The 18,997-nt window shown below is 36.6% G+C and overlaps 1 protein-coding gene across 1 annotated transcript; it reads right to left on the bottom strand.

Moving 5' to 3' along the window:
- On the bottom strand, nucleotides 1-4,927 carry LOC148851284 (auxin transporter-like protein 2). The gene is made up of 8 exons (XM_088942394.1): nucleotides 4,511-4,927; nucleotides 4,071-4,256; nucleotides 3,852-3,964; nucleotides 3,494-3,677; nucleotides 3,101-3,198; nucleotides 2,435-2,642; nucleotides 1,977-2,234; nucleotides 1-657 (listed from the first exon to the last, which is right to left on the bottom strand). Exons 1-8 carry the CDS (start codon nucleotides 4,664-4,666, stop codon nucleotides 376-378), a joined length of 1,485 nt encoding a protein of 494 aa, XP_088798520.1. The 5' UTR covers nucleotides 4,667-4,927; the 3' UTR covers nucleotides 1-375.
- Between the last annotated feature and the right edge of the window lie 14,070 nt (nucleotides 4,928-18,997).

The following is an 18,997-nucleotide window of genomic DNA, read 5'->3' as shown; positions in this document are numbered from 1 at the left end:
TTTCTTACGAAGGTAGCTACCACATTTGATTAATGATGCAAATTAAAGCATTTGCATTGCAAACTTACATACAAATTTTAAAAATTTCTCTTAATTTCAACATTTGCCAAGGTTCAAAATAACACATTAAAGAGACAAAAGTAAGGTAATTAAACAATCTATTCTACTAATAAAAGAGTCTGTGCAGTGGATCGCTACAAATTAACAAGTCTTTTTATTTTTTCCTTTTTCTTTCTTTGGCTGATCAGGAGGGTCACTGTATATAGAAGATATGGATCATGCTTGCTCTCTTTCTCTTTCTCTTTCTCTTGTTTTTTGTTTTACTGTGGTGTGACGAAGGATCCAATGCCAGGCGTGCTGATGAAGATATGTAAATCATGGACTGTGGAGGTGGTGATGATGGTGGAGAGCAGTGGGAGGAGGAGCTGAAGTGGTGTTGTAAATGGGATGGGCCGGGGGCGGGAGTGGAAGAGGAGGAGGACACTGATAGCACTTAGTGAATAATCCGAAGGTGTCGATCTGGTGGATGAAATTGGTCATGCTCGCCCACCCGCCGAATCCAAACCCAACCACAAACACCCAAACCACAACAAATATGTTAATCGAATACATTCCTGCCCACCTCCCTACAAAATTTGGCGGTTGCTCCACTGCATTCTGCAAAACAAAGTAATCAACACATGTCAGCTTTTATTCTTCTTCTTCTTCTCAAATCTCAAATAAATGATAAATTGCAAATTTATGCGCAACCTTGTTTGAATGAGAGAAATCCATTGGTGACATGTTAGGCTCTCGAAATGAAATGACCACTTTAGTTTTTTGTAAAGTAAACCAACACATAAATTTATGTATTCAATTCCTTTGGACCACACTATGCTCAGGCTCTCGAAAACAGTAACAAGGAACAAGATGCATCGGGGTCATCTCATGTAAACCGTGCAATACTTAATATAAATACAAATTACCAAGGGATGATGATGATACACTAGTATATGCCATGCCATTATCAAAATATCAGCTATTGTAATTCGTTATTCGTGCAGCTAATTAATTAATTAATTAATAAAAAGATGACATTTTTACTTGCAGGTTGCAGCAACCCAAGGCCCAAAATATGGGGAATCACGTACGGACGGACCTCTATAGAGGATAGACGTAGACCACACCTCTCATTAAAGTGGCCACCATCGCACGCTTCTGCAAATATTTTTGTTTCTTTCTTCTCTTTTTTTCATGTATGTTTGTATGTATGTAGTTCCAAGGGAAAGGCGAAAGGGTAAAAATAAAAAAAGTCTGCCACGGATAATACATGTCATGTAGATTTCCTCCTCTTTTCAGGTCCCCATGCCACCGTTGGATGGTCGGATGGTTGGATTATTGGTTAGTTGGACGATCCACCATGGTCCTTCAGAGTCCTTGAGGACCATCCAACGGCTTTTAACGTGCAGGGTCAGCCGATTCGAAATCCAAGAAAGAACTCGAATTTTAACATTTAAACAACGAAAATCCACATGGGAGAAGGAAACGCTTCTGGTCTGGTCGGGTCTGCTACCGCTGGAGCCTGGAGCTGGACTGTGTCTCGTCATTCCGCTACGCTACGCAACTATTAATTTTTTAATATTCCACTCATGACTCATTCATTCGATTATATTCTTCTAACAGCGTATGAGTCCAGTCAAACAAGACGCTAAACTGCATCTGACTAAACTACGGAGTCCCATCCCATGTGACGCGTGGCATCATTGATTGCTCCATCAATTTGATTCTGTATGCGCTAAACCCAAAGGACCTCTGTTTTATTCAACTTTTAATGGAGGAACCCCTGAACCCCCTGTTTGTCCGCTTCGGATGTGTCATGTCATTTATGATAATCTAACTCATGAATGATGTCCCCATTTTACTTAACGATAACTACCATTTCTTTTTTTCTTAAGCAAGCATTAAATAAATAAAAATTTTTAATAAAGAAAAAGTACCTCTCGAGCTGCTGCTGATCGGAAGGTGAGCATGTGAGCAAGAGCAGGGATGATGTAAACTGTGAAGCTAACGAGAAGCGATCCAACGGCGGAGTTGATGGGCCCGAAGAAAGGGAAGATGATAGCCAAGAACCAAATGGGAATTACCACCGGCAACCTCGCCGCTGCACGCTTGCAGAGGCTCTTGCACTCGTGCATCCCTATCACCTTTTCCCACACGAAATACAAAGGCGTGCAGGCGAACCCGAATGTTATAAACTGTAATGTAAACGACGACAACACAACCAATCAACCAACCGGCGGCCATCGGACGGCCAGAACGTCCATCCGTATTTGGATATATGTTGCATAAAAAGTAAAAAACGTTGATCTATGCCTAGTATTAAATATTAATAATAAGAAAAGAATTGAAGGAACAGGGGAAAGGATATATTTATAATATACATATATATAGTTACCTGATGGATGAGCATTAATACAACAGCCATGTCTCGGAAAGCCGATCTTGGGAGCAGAGCAAAAGCGTTGGCGTGATTGAGAAGCATGTCTCCGAACGCCCAATACACAGCGACGGCCGACGGTAGTGTCAGTGTCAGCACGTAAAGCGTCGCCAACAGGTATATCGCCTTGAACTTCTGAGGCTTCCACATTGCGTGCATGATCTCTCTGTCCTCCAACGTCCAACGCCAACCCCCACGTTAATTTAATTAATTAATTAACCTTTTATTAATTGACAAGTAATTAAAGTGGATAACGACAATATGAATAAACAAAACTACAAGTGATTTTTTTTTTTTTTTTTGCACGTTAAATTAAAAGGTGAAATTCAATTTGCCTGCTATCACACGCGAATCTCAAAAAGTAAGGGGGTATTTCGGGAACAAAATCTTGTTCCTTCTCCTCTCCTTTAAGAAGAGGTGGATCAGAGTACTCAGGAGTCAGGAGTCGATCAGAATGTCAGATGTACGGGGTTTGCTTCAGTCATTTTCAAAATGACGTTAGGGGCATTTTTTCACTCCCCATGCATGTTGCCATACTAATAAATAAGAAAATTAAGGGCTAGTTTTGTAAAAACAAATTGACGTAAAAGACACGGATACGAATGTGGGCTGGGCTTGTCTTACACAGTAACAGCATGCCCTCCGAACGTGTAAAGAATGTTTGTTGCCCCGGTGAAGTAGAGAACCACTTTGGTCGGACCCGAATGCTTAACTCCTTCGATCTGTAATCAACGAATTAATTAATGTTAATGATATACAACAGGATTCAGTCAGAGCCAAGTCCATTCGAACAGCCATCATAACCCTGCATTGGGAATATCTCCCCTTGATATAAAGCATACGGAGATATTCTCGATGCAAGTTTATAAAGGCTGTTCGAAGAGTGCTCGAACGGACTTTGATCTGACTGAAGCCGATCTCGTATATTTCGTTACCAAAAAATAAGAATATAAAAAAAAGGAAAAAAGAGAAGGGAATAATCAGTATAATATTTTTTAATGAAAGTTAGTAAATCACCTGCCCGTGAACAAGGGAAGCGATAGTGAGATACCAAGCTGTGTAAGTGGTCATGACTAACCCCAGGAAAGACCAGATTCTGTAGTTGTGGAAAGAAGGAATGAAGACTGTAGTCGCACAACAAGCTCCGAAGATGTACGTCCAGGTCCTCTTGTCAAGATTATCGTTTATGTAATAAATGTTACTGCGTTCAAACACACCCATGTTTCACAAAACATCAAATCTCTGCTCTCTCTCTCTCTCTCTCTCTCTCTCTCTCTCTCTCTCTCCTTTTTTTTTAATTGATAAATCTACAACAAGAAAGAGAAGGAATCCATAAATAAATAATTAAGGAGCTCGAGGCAAGTAGATCAGATACCTTGCACAGGCTATGAGTTGAATGACAGATCCAAACAGAAGAAATGTGCAGTTGAACGCCAGACCCACGTTCCTCCAGTGTTTTCCAAGGAGCCCATCCAGAACTTCAAACCACTTTAATGGAGGAAAACGGAGAAGACCCATGTAAGGAAATGGTTTATACAGAGATTATAAATAAATGGAACAAATACAGTCTGAGACGTATTGGTTGATTCAAAACCTGAATGACATGGTTCCTGAAGTCTACTTTCTCCCTTTCTTTTCTGGTTCTATACTCTACGTATAGAATGCTAATGAGATATGCTGTCCAACTACCCAACAAGCCGTAGAACAGCTGGAGCAGTATTCCAGATAACATCCCCAGTTGAGAAAAGGAGTATGGCAATGTCAGTAGAACTTGAGCCACCTGAAAGCAATAATATAGAAAGAAACAAGCAAAAGCCAACTTAAAAACAAAAGACTTTATACAAATATGCAAGTTCATTTACTATAAATAGAATCTGGTTGAAAAACTAAATTGACAGAGAAAAGAAAAAGAAAGAAAAAAAACATTACTACAATGAAGTTCACCGAGAGAAGAAACAGGTAAAGTGGGAAGATGAAGAAGACGACCACGTTATTATTTCTTGAATCTTGACGGTAAAAATTAAGAAAGGATACCTGATTAGAAGCACAGCTAAACCAGGCATCATAGACAGAACCACCGTGCCAGAAGAACTTAGATAATCTGGTTTTGATGTTCTTGGGCTTTCCTTCGGTCTCCATCTCGACATAGTTTCCAACTATAACCGTTTCCACCACCTTGTCCGACGCCATTGTTGATTGCTTCCCCCAATCCTCCCTCGTTTTCTTCAGTTTCACTTCTTATACTTCACCGTTCTGTTGTTCGAGAGCTTGAGATTCGAAATGAAGAGGAGGACCTTATGTGGTATTTATACAAGACACGACGACTTCTTGAAGTGTGGGAAAGCCAGGGGTTGAGTTGAGAGTTGAGAGTTGAGAGTTGAGAGGCAAATGAGGTGTAGTTTCGGGAAGAGGGTAAAAACCGCTTTTGAGGCCGATGTTAGTAAGTTTGGCGAAACCACCGGTTTGCGGACCTTTATATTATAAACTAATTCCCCTAATCAATTAAATTGGCTTAAACAAATCAATAAATTAAAACTAAACAAATGAGCGTGAGCTGCTTCTCCGCACGAGTGGGTTTCCCCACTTCCCTTGCGGTTTCATAATGATAATCGTCGACTCGTGGTCATATTGATTTTAGTTTGCAATGCCCATCCTACACTCCTCTATTTACCAAATGCCATGAACAATTCAATGAACGACAATTTCATCTCCCTCAAGAATCTACTTTTTTCATTTGTTAGAGTGGAAATATTCTAACCCGATCCACCAATCCCTCCCTTCTGGATTTGGGTTTGGACCAGTGCAAGGTAACCGATCGATAAACCAATCAACCTATGTACCAAAAATAGACCTGGATTTTCTCTGACCCAAGTAAACCCGATTTGGTTTCGGGTGGTTTATTTCCGAAACCAACCCTGCTGTTAATTTTGTCGTAGAGTAAAATTTTAAATAAACTAGTTTTGTATTTCTGAACAAGGGCAAGGAAAGGATTTATATATCAAGAAACAAAAATAAGAAGAGAGGATAATCAACAAGTTGGAGGGGGGGGATAATAAAATAAGGTAGTAAGTTATTGAGGACAAGAAAAATAAAAATGAAATTATAAAGAAATGGAAACGGGGGGGGGGGGGGGGGGCGGGGGGTAAGGAATTATTCTAAGTAGAGACCGCATGATTGCATCCAAACGGGCGTGGTCGCTTTATAAGAGGAAGAAAGCTGCTTTATCACATGGGCTTTGTGGACTCGAGAATCAGCCCAAGTCACACATGGACATACATCGGGACATATACCCCTCCCTCTTCACGACCTTTTCATTTTTTTTTTTTTGGGTTAGATCATGTGCCCTTGGGAAGCGCCATTTCTCATTATTTACACGGAATTCTTTCTCTTGTTCTTGCTTCACCAACCAACCCCCTTCAGTCATTCACTCACTTTCTTTATTCCTTCAGAGTCCAGTCCCATCCCCACCCTCCCTGGGTCCACACACTCCTTTTTCCAAGTCTTATTTGAATTCGAACAAATGGCTCAAAAATATTGAATTCTTATTTTATAATAATAATAAATAATTCAGCCCATGATAAAAACCACAGTGATCTTTTTAGAGTAAATATAATGAAGATGTAACTTGTCTCCTTGACTACCAAGAAGCAGTATAATAAAGCTTCACCCTTGTCTGTGAAGCAAAACCAACATTAACAGATGTGGTGCAGTGAGGTGCAGATGGACACATTCATGGGTGTTGGGCTTGAAACCCACATGGTCCATTACCCAATAGTAGTAGCAGTAAATGGCTTCTATCACACCCATTAATTACTTACTAGGAACATGCCTCTGCCTCTTGTCTCTTTCATCAATTAGCTAGATTTTTTTTTTTTTTTTGAAAAAGATCTTTATATTCAATAAAAAGTCATATTACAACGCTCTCCATGGTCAGATGTAAAAAAAAAAAAAATTCTCTGAGAATGGGAGGAGGTTCGGAAATCGGAAGTGACATTTACATGGCTTTGTAAGCGGGCTCTCTGGGCTGTTATATGGGCCATCAATTAGCTAGGTTGGAGATGCAGTAAAACTGCTGACATATATACCAACCTGCATCTTAATTACTACACAGGTATTCATTTTATTTATTTCAAATGTCAATAATAACTTTTGTCCTGGAGCTTGGACATATCAAATCTATGGAAGACATGTGTCATTCTCGTACTCTATGAGTCATACGGCAAACTTACTGACCAGCCCACATACACGGCGAGTTCCGTGGGGATCTCAAGGCAGTGGGCCGCTAGCCCCTGGGCCAGGTCCTGTGAATAAAATCCCAAATCAAAAGCAAAGCTTCTTCGGTAATTTGTATTGGGATTTGGGACACACCTCTCCCCACCCCCTTGGCCTTTGCCTTGTGTCCAAATTGCAAGGAAAAATTTGGAAACCAGAAGAACATACGTTTCCGTCTTCAGTTCAAACTTCAAAGTGTTCAACATACAAGAGAATGGAAGTGGGCTTAACAATGTTGACGCTAACCCAAAAGCTACAAATTAATGTTGGCGTTGTTAGTTGTTACATCTTAAAGAAGAAATAATATTTAAATCAAAGTTTGGATCATCATGGTTTTGTTTATGATGAATCTTGTTTAGCTAAAGCGCATGCCAATACTCTGATCATATTATATACTCGACAATGATGTTGGTTGCATCCAATATCAATGATGCATGAATACAAGTTCAATAACGAACCATCTCTAGCTTAATTTCTTCATATTCTGTTATTATATATATACCTAGTCTCTTTGTAGCCAGATCATTTGAAATATTTGGGTTGATTTGGGGCTGTGGTGTGGTATTCCTATCGAAGATTTCAATGATTAAAGTTAAAGAGGGTCTCTGCACAACACGGTCTATCTTTTCCAAATTCATCTCCACTAGTAACTACCCTACAAAATGAACATAAACGGGGCTACTTTATGATGAGCTATTGACTTGAGAATTGGGAGATGAGATGAGAAGGATGATTAGATTTTAGATAGATGGTGGAGTATCTTCCTTCAGTTGCAGTCAACCCAAAGATGGTTAAAGCAGCAGAACCCGAATATTGCCCATTTTTATGTGCACAGCATAATGAAGTTGCAGCAACTTCTCAGCAAACAATATCATGCTGTCTATCCCTTTTTGGCATCTATAGTAGCAAGTCTTATGCTGCAAAGGGGTCTATATTCATCATATATATATATATATATTCTTGTTGCAGGTTTAGCATTAATATCATGTAAAGGTTCTTTATGTGTCTGAAATTAAAGCATTTGGCATGATAAAGGAATTACCAACAGCGACCATACATTTTGCGTGATTCATACCAATCTTTCTGTCCCAATTACAACCTACCACTTTTCTTACCTCCCTAACTTTTCGAATTGTTTCGTTTCCTTTTTCCTCTTCTAATCTTCCTTATCTTTGTTACGCATAAAGGTGTAAAGTGGGCTGTGCCGAGTCACCACAGCATGGCCCGTGGGTGGTTCGCCCTAAAGGCGGGCCGTGCTGTATTGGCCCGTGGGCCACCACGGGCCATGCTGTCTTCCCTGATGGAAATTTTGGGGGTTGGCCCGACACGACCCAGGCCAAAGCGGGCTGAAGACCGTGCCATGGGCTTGGACTGTGTCGGGTTGCGCCACAGGGCGAGTCTTTAGGCCGAACCGGGCTGCATTATTTTTTATTTTTTGAAAATTTTGATTTCTTTTCTAAGTATAATTGTAAAACTAAAATATTTAACTTTCCTATGAATTTTGGGAATTAGGAACTATTTAAAATTTTAAGAAATGAGAAATCTAAGTTATTTAATACATAAATGAAAAAAATACTTAACCAAATTGAAATAAGAATGATGGAATAACAAATTGGAAGAAAAATAGAAATTTTATTTCATTTAAATATGAACGGTACAAATTAATGAATTATAAATACAACATTGGATCATTGCATACTTGGATGAATGAAATATAAAAATGGAATAAATTAATAGAATATAGAAAGAAAAATACAATATGGTTACAAATTGAAAATACAAAATTACATTGTTAAAAAATTAAAAAAATATATCAAATAAATTAAAAAAAATAAAACTTTTACAATAATTTGAAAAAATGAAAAATTCTACAAGTAGTCAAATTCATGAATCATCATTCATGACTTTCATCATCTACTCCGAGTGAAATGCCCGATGTTGTATCATGCCCTCCCTTGTCTTATAATATATCTTCTACATCTAGCCAATCCTTGAAGCAGATGCACATCTCTATGCTCTCATCGTTCATGCAGCTTCTTTTGTTATCTAGCACCCTGGTAGCTGCACTAAAACAAGACTCCGATGGAACTGTAGACACCGGAGGGTTAATAGATCATGTGCCATGGTGGCGAGAAATAGATAATTTTTTGGGTATTCACTCCACTAGGCTAAAATATCAAAATTATTTGATACTTCACCTAAATTAGAAAAATTTGCTTGCAAATAAAAATTAAGTTTAGTAAATGAACTTGTTGTAGAACTAGTAGATTTCTGCTTTCCACTTATTAAATAAAAAAAGCTTTTCTTCTCTACTACTGGGTCAAAGTCAAAAGGAGAAGAATATGAATGTAGGAATTCATATTCATACAAAATGTACATTTCAAATAATAAATTATTAATTTCTTTTTTATTTTCTATATCAATATTCATATTTTCATAATATGTTTCAAGTAAAATATCTAAACCATATTTCTTAAACCTAGGGTCTAATATTGTAGCTAAGCAATAAAGGGGAGAAATGTTCTTCCAATATTTTTTAAATTTATTTTCCATAATTTCAACAATACATTAAAATTGTGGATTATTTCTATATTTGACAAAACAATCACTAATTACCATTAATTGATACGGTAAATTACAACTAATTGGATAATAAATTTCAAATAATTCATTTTTTGCATCATAAAAATGCTTTAAAAAATCTCTTATACAGATTGCCATTTCCCAGTCTTCCTCAAATATCATATCATTAGGCATTTTTAAATTATAAAAATCAGAAAGAATTTGTTTATGAGATATACAATTTTCTAACATAGCATAGGTAGAATACCATCTATGCTTTACATCTAATATAAAATGTTTATATTTTAAACCATGATTTTGGCATAAATATTTAAATTTTTGTTTTCTTGCCCCTGAACTTTTTATATATATAATAAATTTTTAATTTTTGAAATATGCTTTGAAATAATATTCAAGGCATCTTGAATACATAAATTTAAGATGTGGCATGCACATCTAATATGAAATAATTTACCATTTAAGCATGGTTTTAATTGAGATTTTAAAATATTTATTGTAGGATCATTATTATTAGCATTATCAAAACTATCCATAAGCATGCAAAGTATTTAAAATACTTATAGCAATAGTTAGGCCACTATGTGGCCATTCAAGCCTAGTAAAACTTAAAATTGTTTTATTCAAAAGCCAATTTTCATCAATGAAATGGCCGGTAACACAAATATAATTAACATTAAATTTGGATGTCCAAACATCCGAAATAATTGCAACTTTAAAATTAAGATTTGCTAACAAAGAAATTGAATTTTGTGTATATAAATAAAAAAAATTTAAAGCATCAGTTCTAAATCATCAACCCAAATGAGGTAGGGGTGTTCACGCTTCGGTTTGGAGAATATCTCAGGCCAAATCTAAATCATGATTTGGAAAAAAGGAAAATCTATGATGTGGAAAATATCTGGTATGGGAAGAGTTTTGACCAATCAAGACCCACCCATGAATTTTGATAAATAACACCTAATTGGCTATCATGTTTATGATTCCAGTTGACTGGTCAGAAAATTTTCAGATATCATATCTTTTCCATATAATAGTCAAACCCTTTGAAAAATTCTCAAATCGAATCAAACCAGACCAAACCATTTTACGAAATATTAAGCGAATGCATACATAAGTACATTATTAATAATTCAGTTTATTATTTGGTCTGGTTTTAAAAATTTAAAACACCAAACCAAAGCAAAAGGTTATGGATTGAGAAATTCTCAACCAAATCAAATTGTTTTTAAGACCAGATTAGACCAATTAAACCACCAATCGGGTATAATTTATTAGGGTTTGGTGGTCTGAAGCACATAATGAACACCCCTAAAAGGAGGTTTTCATCAAAATTTACAAGTGCAGATGATTGCTATATCGGAGGAAAACTGATAGACTATGAGAAGTTCGGAAATGCCACAAATAACATTTTCTCCAGCCAAATTCTTGTTGCAGAACATCTCCGCGGAGATGTGAATTTCGGTCTGGCAAATAATTAATTATTAATAAACTTTTTTTTGGCAAAAGATTAATTAATTAATAAACCTGAAGAACAAGAAGATTCCTACAAGAACATGAAGATTGAAGAGGTATATAATTTATATTGGAACCAGAGCAATAAAGCTTTTGGCTGGGCAATTTAAAACGAATGTGAAGAAGCCAAGTCGAATATCGTGATCACTGAACAGAGCTCTAATTCGACTGTCTCGGCAATAGCAATGACCATTGGACCTAGCTACGAAACGCTTTAGGGAATTGCATGTGGACGTTAGAAAACTAATTTTTGTACAGATAGGTATACATTCGGAGGAGCACAATTTGTGTGCTGACAATTTAGTGGGATGAGCAAGTACAAAAATGAGAGGATTGCTGGTTATAACTGAAAAAAGTTCATTTGTAGCTAGTATTACTCAAAAAATTTGGGACCTAGCTAGCTAGTACCGTTTTATCAGCCACGCGCATGACACATCCCTTATACCCATACTTTCTCAATTTCCGCTCTTCTGATCCAACTCCTTCAAATACTTAAAAAAAAAAAGAAAAGAAAAGCTTTCTTTGATCTTTACTATTGAAAGATTACATCAAACATAATTGGGAAATTTTGATTTCCTTCCTTATGCATGATATCCATTTGTTCTTCTCTAAATGTATAGAATATGCATACCAATGCTAAAGAACCTGGTTTCAAATTCAACTTCCTTTAATTTTAATATTTTCAATGTATTAAGCATTAATCAACATTCTTATCCTTTTATTTCAAGAATTCTAGTGACTTTTTGATAGTTGTGATCAGTTGATTCTCTACTTTATTCTTTGCATTCACTAAATTATACAATGGTTTTATGGGTTTATATCTAGGGGTGTCAATCGACCGGTTTTGGATTGGATCCAATCCGATCCAAACTTTATCAAATCGGATTTAGATGGTCCATTATAATTATTGGATTGGTTCAATTCAAAATAAATTGTTTCTTATTCTTATTGGTCTAAATTGGACCTAAACCAAATTTCCAATAATTCGATCGTGAGTCCAAACTCTTGTTTAATTTGAAACAGATCAAAACTGAATCTAACAAAAACTCACTTTTTTTAAAATACTTTTACAAAAGCACTCTTACGAAAACACTTTTACAAAAATACTCTTACGGAAACACTTTTATAGAAGTAATTTTATAAAAAAAAACTTTAATATAAGTACTTTTACGAAAGCACTTTTATAAAAGTACTTTTACACAAATACTTATGAAATCACTTTTATGGAAGTACTTTTATAAAAGTACTTTTACAAAAACACTTTTATAGAAGTAATTTTATAAAAAAGTGCTTTTATGAAAACACTTTTATGGAAGTACTTTTACAAAAACACTTTTATAGAAGCACTTTTATAAAAAGTACTTTTATGAAAGCACTTTTATGGAAGTACTTTTACAAAAACACTTTTATAAAAGTACAAACACTTCTAAGAAAGTACTTTTATAAAAGTACTTTTACAAATCAAAAGCACTTATAAGAAAGTACTTTTATAAAAGCACTTCTGCAGAAGTACTTTCATAAAAGTACTTATGTAAAAGCACTTTTTATTTGTGAAAGCACTTTTACAGAAGTGTTTTTTCAATGCCAAAAGGGTATATTTTTTTGTAATTTTCAGATTTTCTTTATTTTAATATATTTTTGTAATTTTTTATTTGTTTTATTTTTTATATAATTTTCAATATTTCATTTGGTTTGGATTGGATTGGGTTTTGTTTGTATTGGGTTTGGACTGGATTGGGTCCAATCCATTTGTAAGTGGACTCACATTAGACTGGATCGGGTTGAAACCCTAGGTGATTTTTCCCCATGGTGAATCCCAAGGAAGATCCTCCACCCCTTAGAAGCCTTCTTTTGCTTCAATTCTCCCTTGTCTCTTTACCCTCTCCAAGCCTATTATCCATGTTCTAGTTTTTGGTGTTAGTTGGAAACAAGGTGAACTAACTACCTTCTTCCTTGAAGAAGTGCTTGAGAAATCTTATGACTTACTTCATTGGGCATTGGTTGGTAAGTGTATCCATGGTTGCTCAATTCTACCAAAAATCAAGGAGTTCATTTGTAAAGTTTTCAGTTCAAAGAATGAAGTGTGGGTACCAACTCGACTCTAAACACATTTTGATTCAATTTCCTAAAGAGGATGGTTTTCTAAATGTATGGATGAGAGGGGTTTTTTAAATTAAATCCTTTCTATTTTGTTTATTCAAATGGATGCCTAAGTTTGAACTTGGTTGAGAACCCTTTGTCATTCTTGTTTGGATCAGTTTTCCATTTTCACCAATTAATTTCTATGTTGAAGGGTTGCTTCGTTTGATTACTTTAGTAGTCAAATGAGTTCTCAATTTTGATTAGACAATTATAGTTTTAACCAAAACCACCATGGTTTTTGAACCATCATTAACCGAGACGGTCAGACCGTTCGGCCCAGGAACCATCCAGGCAACTAGTTTCGTTTTATCCCAAACTCGATCCTTGGCCAAAAACTGTTGGATTGATCAGTGACCCATCAACCTATTCAATCCATTCAATGGTTTTGGCCATTTTTTATTTTAATTATTTTTTAATTTTTTGTATCAAAATAGGTCGTCCGTTCAAACCATACAATCGAACCATCTACCCAGAAACTGGTGGCCAGAACGGTTTCGGTTCTGGGTTATTTTTTAAAACATTGAAAACCATAATGAATAGGGTTTGTTTGAAACTTGATTTACTCAAGCATGATCTGAGTAGTTTATGGATTGGTACTAGTCGTGATGAGTTCTAAAAGAAGATTGTGTATGAAAACCTCCAAAAATATGGTTTAACTGCTACAAGGTTGGTCATTCTGCAATACCTTATAAACACAATAAAGTTAATAGATGCTTTAGTGATAAGGAGGGTTTAGATGAAGCTAATGAGAAGTGCATGCACTATTGATAGAGGAAAGACTTCATACTAGAGCAATATGTTCCCATTTTGAAGGCAATGCCACTCCTGAATGCAAAATAGATAGAATGTAGTCTTCACCCCTGAAATTTCTTCTGAAAACCCTAGTGTTAACCTTGAAGAAGAAAATACATAAACGGAATAGGTTTCAAATCTTCCTTTGTCTAATCCTATGATCACTTCTCTTGATCATGTTACATCTAAAAACCCTAGGGTTGAAGAGGAAACCCAAGACTCTAATAAGATATAAGTGGCTTCAGATTTAGAAGATGAGATGCCATAGACAATGTTAGCAATATTAGATCAGGATTAGTATAACTCCAAGATACTCTCAACGTAAACTCTATCAGATCAGGATAAGTTTAGGATAATCACTCTATCTGGAGTCCTAGCTTATCTTATTGTTTCTTGTTCTTTATCTTGTACACTTATAGTTGTAATCAATCTCTATTTCTAATCATTATAAATAGATACCTAGGATCAATCAAAATTCATTGAATCTTGGAACACTTTCTTCAATTATTTTGTCTTTCCACTTTGCTTCAACTTGGTATTGTTAGACAGTGCATGCCCTTAACTCCAATAAGAATGATGTACCTTATAACATTTAATGTAAATGAATAAAGTATATATTTGATTCATGTTATTATGGTGTGTTTCTGTGTAATACCCTTAAATTGGACACATATGAGACTCGTGTTAGTTTAAAATCTTCACAGGCATTTGATGGATCTGGGGAGATTTATCCTGCCAAGGCTGGCACTGATGTGCCGCCAAGTTGGTTGGGGCAGCTTGTCTCAGCTGTCAGGGTGAGACCTGAGGTACATGCAATGTGAGTTTTATTGAAACCCTGAACCGGACCAGAATTCCAGTATTGCCCTGGACCTTAGAGATTGATGGGCAAAACTAGAATGTTACACCTGACCCCTAGACTCGATTATGATACTGCACTAGGTGTCAAATTGGGCTGCCTTTGATATGCCAATCAGTGAGATCCTTAGAGGGGGTCAAAACCTGGGTATGTTGGGACAGTCTGAAAATTCACCTGAGTGGGTGATCATAGTGACAGAATCAACCCCTTTGTCGGACAAAGGTAATGATCGGGGATGCACTCCCTTTGATGGAAACCAAAACTGTTGGCAGTTGATTTCAATCGTTGAAATTTGTTTTGCAAATATATATATATATATGTGTGTGTGTGTGTGTGTGTGTATTATGGTTTCAAAATGTTTACAAAAGTTTTAATTCCCAGGATCCATGTGAGTAGAGAGTGCAACACTGTTCCTTGTAGCCGAGGGAGAGGTACTCTCTTGTCGGGTAGTGTTTGATCATTATGGGCTGAGAGGTTAAGTATAAGACCATTGAGGGTAATAATTGATGGGTTAATCTTGCATCTGCCCACAGTCCTTGGGTTTTTATAAGGTGGCTTGATCCAAAGACCACTTAGTGTAAGTGTTGGGCCCATTAAGAGTCCATGGTGATGGGCTCAGGGGTTCAATGTTTCCTACAATGAATTCAGCTAGACCTTGTAATAGAGGCTGGGCTGAACCCATGTGGCTGATATGTAGATCAATGTTTGGGTCCCACACCATACAAGGATACCCAATTGGGTAGTAGTTTGGAGGCAGAATGAGCACATGGACTTAATAGGCCTAAAGCCCAAATTGAACTGGTTTAATTTGATTAATTAAAGAGGGGCGGTTCTGGGATTTAGATCAGAAAATAGGATAGGAAGTTATCCCTATCCACTCAGACAGTCCAGATCCAAATAAAGATTTGGATTAGTAAACTCCTAATAAAATTAAGAGGGTTGACTTTTATCTATAGATAAGATAAGGGTCTATCCTTATTTCTTAAAGAGAGTCCAGATCCAAATGAGATTTGGATTAGGAAACTCCTAATAGGATTAGGAGGAGCTCTCTTTAAGGCTATAAATAGAGGAGGAGGGCAAACCGCAATTCACCCCAAGCTGATTACAGATTCAAGAGAGAAGACGGCTCCAGTAAGATTGACGCTATCTTCTGCTCTTGCATTCTTCTATTGTTGTCGCCATTGCCAATTCGTTCTACACTAGTAGGAGTGATCAAGAAGTGTTCTTGATATCAGTTTTTTGTGAAAAACTGATCTAAAGTCGTGCTCACTCGCCCTCCATCAGATTCTTGGTGAAGAATCAGATTCTTGGTGAAGAATCAAGTTCTTGCTGAAGGACCACCCTGTTGATTCTGCTCCACCCTACACTGTGTTATCTTCAGTGGGAGCAGTCTTTGGAGATCTCCTTGGGCATGAACACCTTCATTGGGAGTTACTACAACTCTATATCAGGTATATCCCTCTCCTACCTTTTGATTTCAGATCTGATCTGGTTTAGGGTTCAAGATTGATCCTTGAAAATGTAGTTTTCTAAAATAGGGAATGCGATTCCTATGTGGGAGAGAGAAATTTTTGAAATTTCTCCCTACCTACCTGCAAGGTTCGGCTATCCATATGATGGATCTCTCATCCCTTCAAGTATCAGAGCCAATGGCCACCAATCCAAAAGCAAGCAAAACTGCCTCCAATATGGGTAGTAGTGGGGTCATGCTGAATGGGAGTTCCTCAGTCCCCTCAATCCAGAATGTTCTACATTATCTTCCAATCAAATTAGGGAGTGATAACTATTTACTCAGGCGAGCACAATTTCTACCCATTCTCAAACATCATCACCTAATGGAGATGGTAGAAGGTAAGAAGAAACCTCCACTTCTAGAGATCAAAAATCCAAATGGTACCAGAACCATTCTAAAACCAAAGTTTGAATGATGGTGTGATCTGGACCAGCTCGTGCTGAGTTGGTTAATTTCATTTCTTATTGAAGGCGTCATGACGTAAGTAGTCGGACTCTCCACTTCAGAAGAAGTTTGGGGTTCACTTGCGAAAAGCCATTCGACCTACTCTAAGTCGAGGATTCTACAATTGAGAAGACAACTTCAAAGTTTAAAAAAGGGATCCCTATCTATCTATGCTTACTTTCAACGGGCGAAATCAATCGCTGATAGTCTCTCTGTTGTCTCTAAACTGGTAACCAAACCTGGTCTCGTTCTTTTTATTCTTGCTAGTATTGGTAGTAAATATGAATCGGTTGTTATTACTCTTACTAATCGTCTTGATGTTGATAATCTTAGTATTCAAGACTTTATGGGATCTTTACTCAACCATGAAAATTGGCTTAAGGAACAATCTCACTCTCTGAATGGTGGATGTGTTAATGCTAATTTTACTGGTATGAAAAATAAGAATTCTTCACAACAAGGAAAACCCAATCAACAGTTTCAACACTTCTCTAATTTTAATAATGGCTGCGGTAGGGGTAGGGGGTGAGGATCCTTCCCATTGAATCATCGAAAATTTTATCAAAATAATCAACAATAGTTTCCAATCCAGTTTTCTGGTGGAGGTCGAGGCAATAAAAATTCTAGTATTGTATATCAAATCTGCAATAAAAATGGTCATGGCACATTGCTATGCCACAAATCTAAGTATGCTTTTGATTTTCATAATGATAATTCAGCTAATGATCCTTCAGTGTTTTATTGGGGCTTGCAAACTCCTCAGTACCAATTCAGTCCCCATAATGGGAACTCAATGTTTGACCCAACTTGATATCTAGATTCGGGTGATGCTCATCACATGACTCCAGAATCGATCAGAATACATGGGTTCTGATCAAGCTAAAGTTGGTAATGGGTACTAGCAACTCTCATATTCAATTCAATCAGTTTGCTTTCAATTTAAATGAAATATGTCATGTTCCTGCTATCTACAAAAACTTGTTATTTGTCAATAGTTTCACCAAAGATAATGATATGTATTTTGAATTCCATTATGATTGTTGTTTTGTGAAGGATTATACAGGGGCAGTTCTTCTATGAGGGGTCAATAGAGATGGTTTATACTACTTTTCATCATATGCTACCGATTCCACATCATCTTTGCAGGCTTTGATTGGAAACTGAACCTTAGTTCAAGGATGGCACTTGCGATTGGGACATGCATCTCTTCAAATCGTACAACATGTTATTTCTCACTTTGGTCTTCCTTACAGTTTGGATAAGTTGTTTAGTTCAGTGTGTGAGTCATGTCAGATGAATAAAAATCATAGGTTGTCATTAAAGTCTTCTTCTCAGTCTAGGAGTCCTTTAGAAATAATTTTTTTTTAGATGTATGGGGACTAGCCCTAGTTAAGTCAAATAATGGACATTGCTATTATGTATTATTTTTTTATGATTATTCAAAATTTTCTTGGATGCATCCTATGAGTCGAAAGTCAAAAGTATTATATATATATATATATATATATATATATATATATATATATATTTTAAATTTAAGTTTGTGGAAGTACTATTTAATGCTAAAATTCGATCATTTTAATCTGACTAGGGAGGAGAATACCACAAATTATCCAAATACTTGGACTTTCAGGGTATCACTAATCATCTCACCTGCCCTATTGGGTAGATGATTAGTGAGGTATTGAATTGACCCTCTCTATTGGCCTCCTCGAAGCTCTCGTTCTCCTTTTGGGTAGATGCATTCAAAACTACGGTTTATTTGATTAACAAACTTCCTACTATATCTCTTCATGGTCAACCTCCTTATGAGGTATTGTTTCAATGACCAATAGATTATTCTATGCTTAGATGTTTCGAATGAGCTTGTTATCCTTTCCTCCAGCCATATAACAATCACAAGTTCATGTATTGATCACTAAAGTGTATTTTTCTTGGGTACAATCATACTCATAAAGGGTATATCTGTTTTCACCCAGCTTTTGACAAATTATTTATTGCAAGTCATGTTGTCTTTGATGAGTCTATATTTCTAGGTTTCTCATCATCATCCTCAAAATTCTTCTCCTATACATGTCTCTCCTCCATTAGCAACCGTCGACCTGCCAAGTCTTGAACATACTACCTCTTCTGATTCTCCTACAGCTCAACAATCAGTGGCCTCTACCACTCCTTCAATTCGATATCGCAATATCCAAGAGATTCTTGATACTGCATCAATGGTTCCGGCTCCATCTCATACCTACTCTATGATTACATGATCCACGGATGGCACATTACTAGTATGTTCTAATTAGGTATCGAGGTACCCTCTCCCCAACTCCACTATTTCTTTTCTCACTTTCCGAGAGGTAGAACCTCGCTCTCACACTGAGGCCATGAGATCCCCTCATTGGCGTGATGCTAT

Source organism: Nelumbo lutea, chromosome 5, assembly GCF_056320005.1.
Source record: "Nelumbo lutea isolate HS-2025 chromosome 5, American lotus-T2T, whole genome shotgun sequence".
Classification (NCBI taxonomy): domain Eukaryota; kingdom Viridiplantae; phylum Streptophyta; class Magnoliopsida; order Proteales; family Nelumbonaceae; genus Nelumbo; species Nelumbo lutea.
This window is presented reverse-complemented; position numbering and strand designations above follow the sequence as displayed.